General features: G+C 67.3%; 1 protein-coding gene across 1 annotated transcript in view; it reads left to right on the top strand.

Annotated features, from left to right (window-relative positions):
• The window catches only part of EMIHUDRAFT_116540 (hypothetical protein), a gene marked incomplete at both ends in the record, with an annotated part of 33,169 nt that overhangs the window by 21,400 nt on the left and 10,841 nt on the right, over positions 1-928 (top strand). The window contains one exon of the mRNA XM_005775684.1: positions 248-914. Within this exon, the coding sequence (XP_005775741.1) occupies positions 248-914 (667 nt within the window). The remainder of the gene's footprint in view (positions 1-247; positions 915-928) is intronic.

The raw sequence follows: 928 nt of genomic DNA, 5'->3' as shown, positions 1-928 counted from the left end.
CCTTACAGCCGCCCGCCTGTCCGCCGCCGCCGTCAACGACACCGCCGAACCGGCCGCCTCGGTCACCGCCCCCACCGAGCCCACCGCCACCGTCACCACCGCCATCCGTCACCGCCGCCGCCCTCGCCACCTGTATCGCCGCCGCCGCCGCCCGCCCCTCCGCCGCCGACACGAGTTGTCAGATCGAGCGAGGAGCTCCGTTTGGCAGTTGAAGACGTGACGGCCACCCGCATTGTTCTCGAACCAGGAACGTACGCCTTTGACACGAGTGCGGACTGCACCTCATCATTCAACGGCATAGCGACGCTCACCGAGGAGGGCCAAAACTCCGCGCTGTGCATCTTCCGCGGCCTCGTCCTCGAAGCTCAGGTGCCGGGCACGGCGGTGATTGATGCACGCGGCGCGTCTGCAGGACCCGGTGGGCGCCGCGCCATCTTTATCGACTTTGGGCGTACCAATACGCTTGGCCGTAGCCCCTACACCTCCAGCACGCGCGACACGGTCGAGCTCATCGGGCTGAAGATCACGGGGGGCTACTTGCCGTCGAGTCAGAGTGACGCGGCCGTGGACCTCGGTCTGGCAAATGGGGCGGGCATCAAGATCCACCACATCCAGGGCGACGTGATCCTGCGACGCTGTGAGATCTACGGCAACGCAGCCAACGACACCGGCTCCAAGGGCGGAGGGATCGCGATCGCGCCGTCCTGGAACGTCCACTCCAACGCCTTCTGCAACCGGCCGGGGAGCCGGACGAGTTGCGTGCCGTCGACCGTTTCGCTGGTGAACTGCACGGCCCGCGACAACATCGCCGCGCTGGGCGGCGGCGTGTACACCATGGCGGACGGCCTCTCCCTTTCCCGCTCATCCATCTCGAACTGCGTTGCAACGAGCTCTGGAGGCGGCCTCTACTCTGCGTCCGGCCGCACCA

This window comes from Emiliania huxleyi (genome assembly GCF_000372725.1).
Source record: "Emiliania huxleyi CCMP1516 unplaced genomic scaffold EMIHUscaffold_297, whole genome shotgun sequence".
NCBI lineage: Eukaryota > Haptophyta > Isochrysidales > Noelaerhabdaceae > Emiliania > Emiliania huxleyi.
Note: the sequence above shows the minus strand (reverse complement) of the source record. Positions and strands in the feature narration are given on the sequence as shown.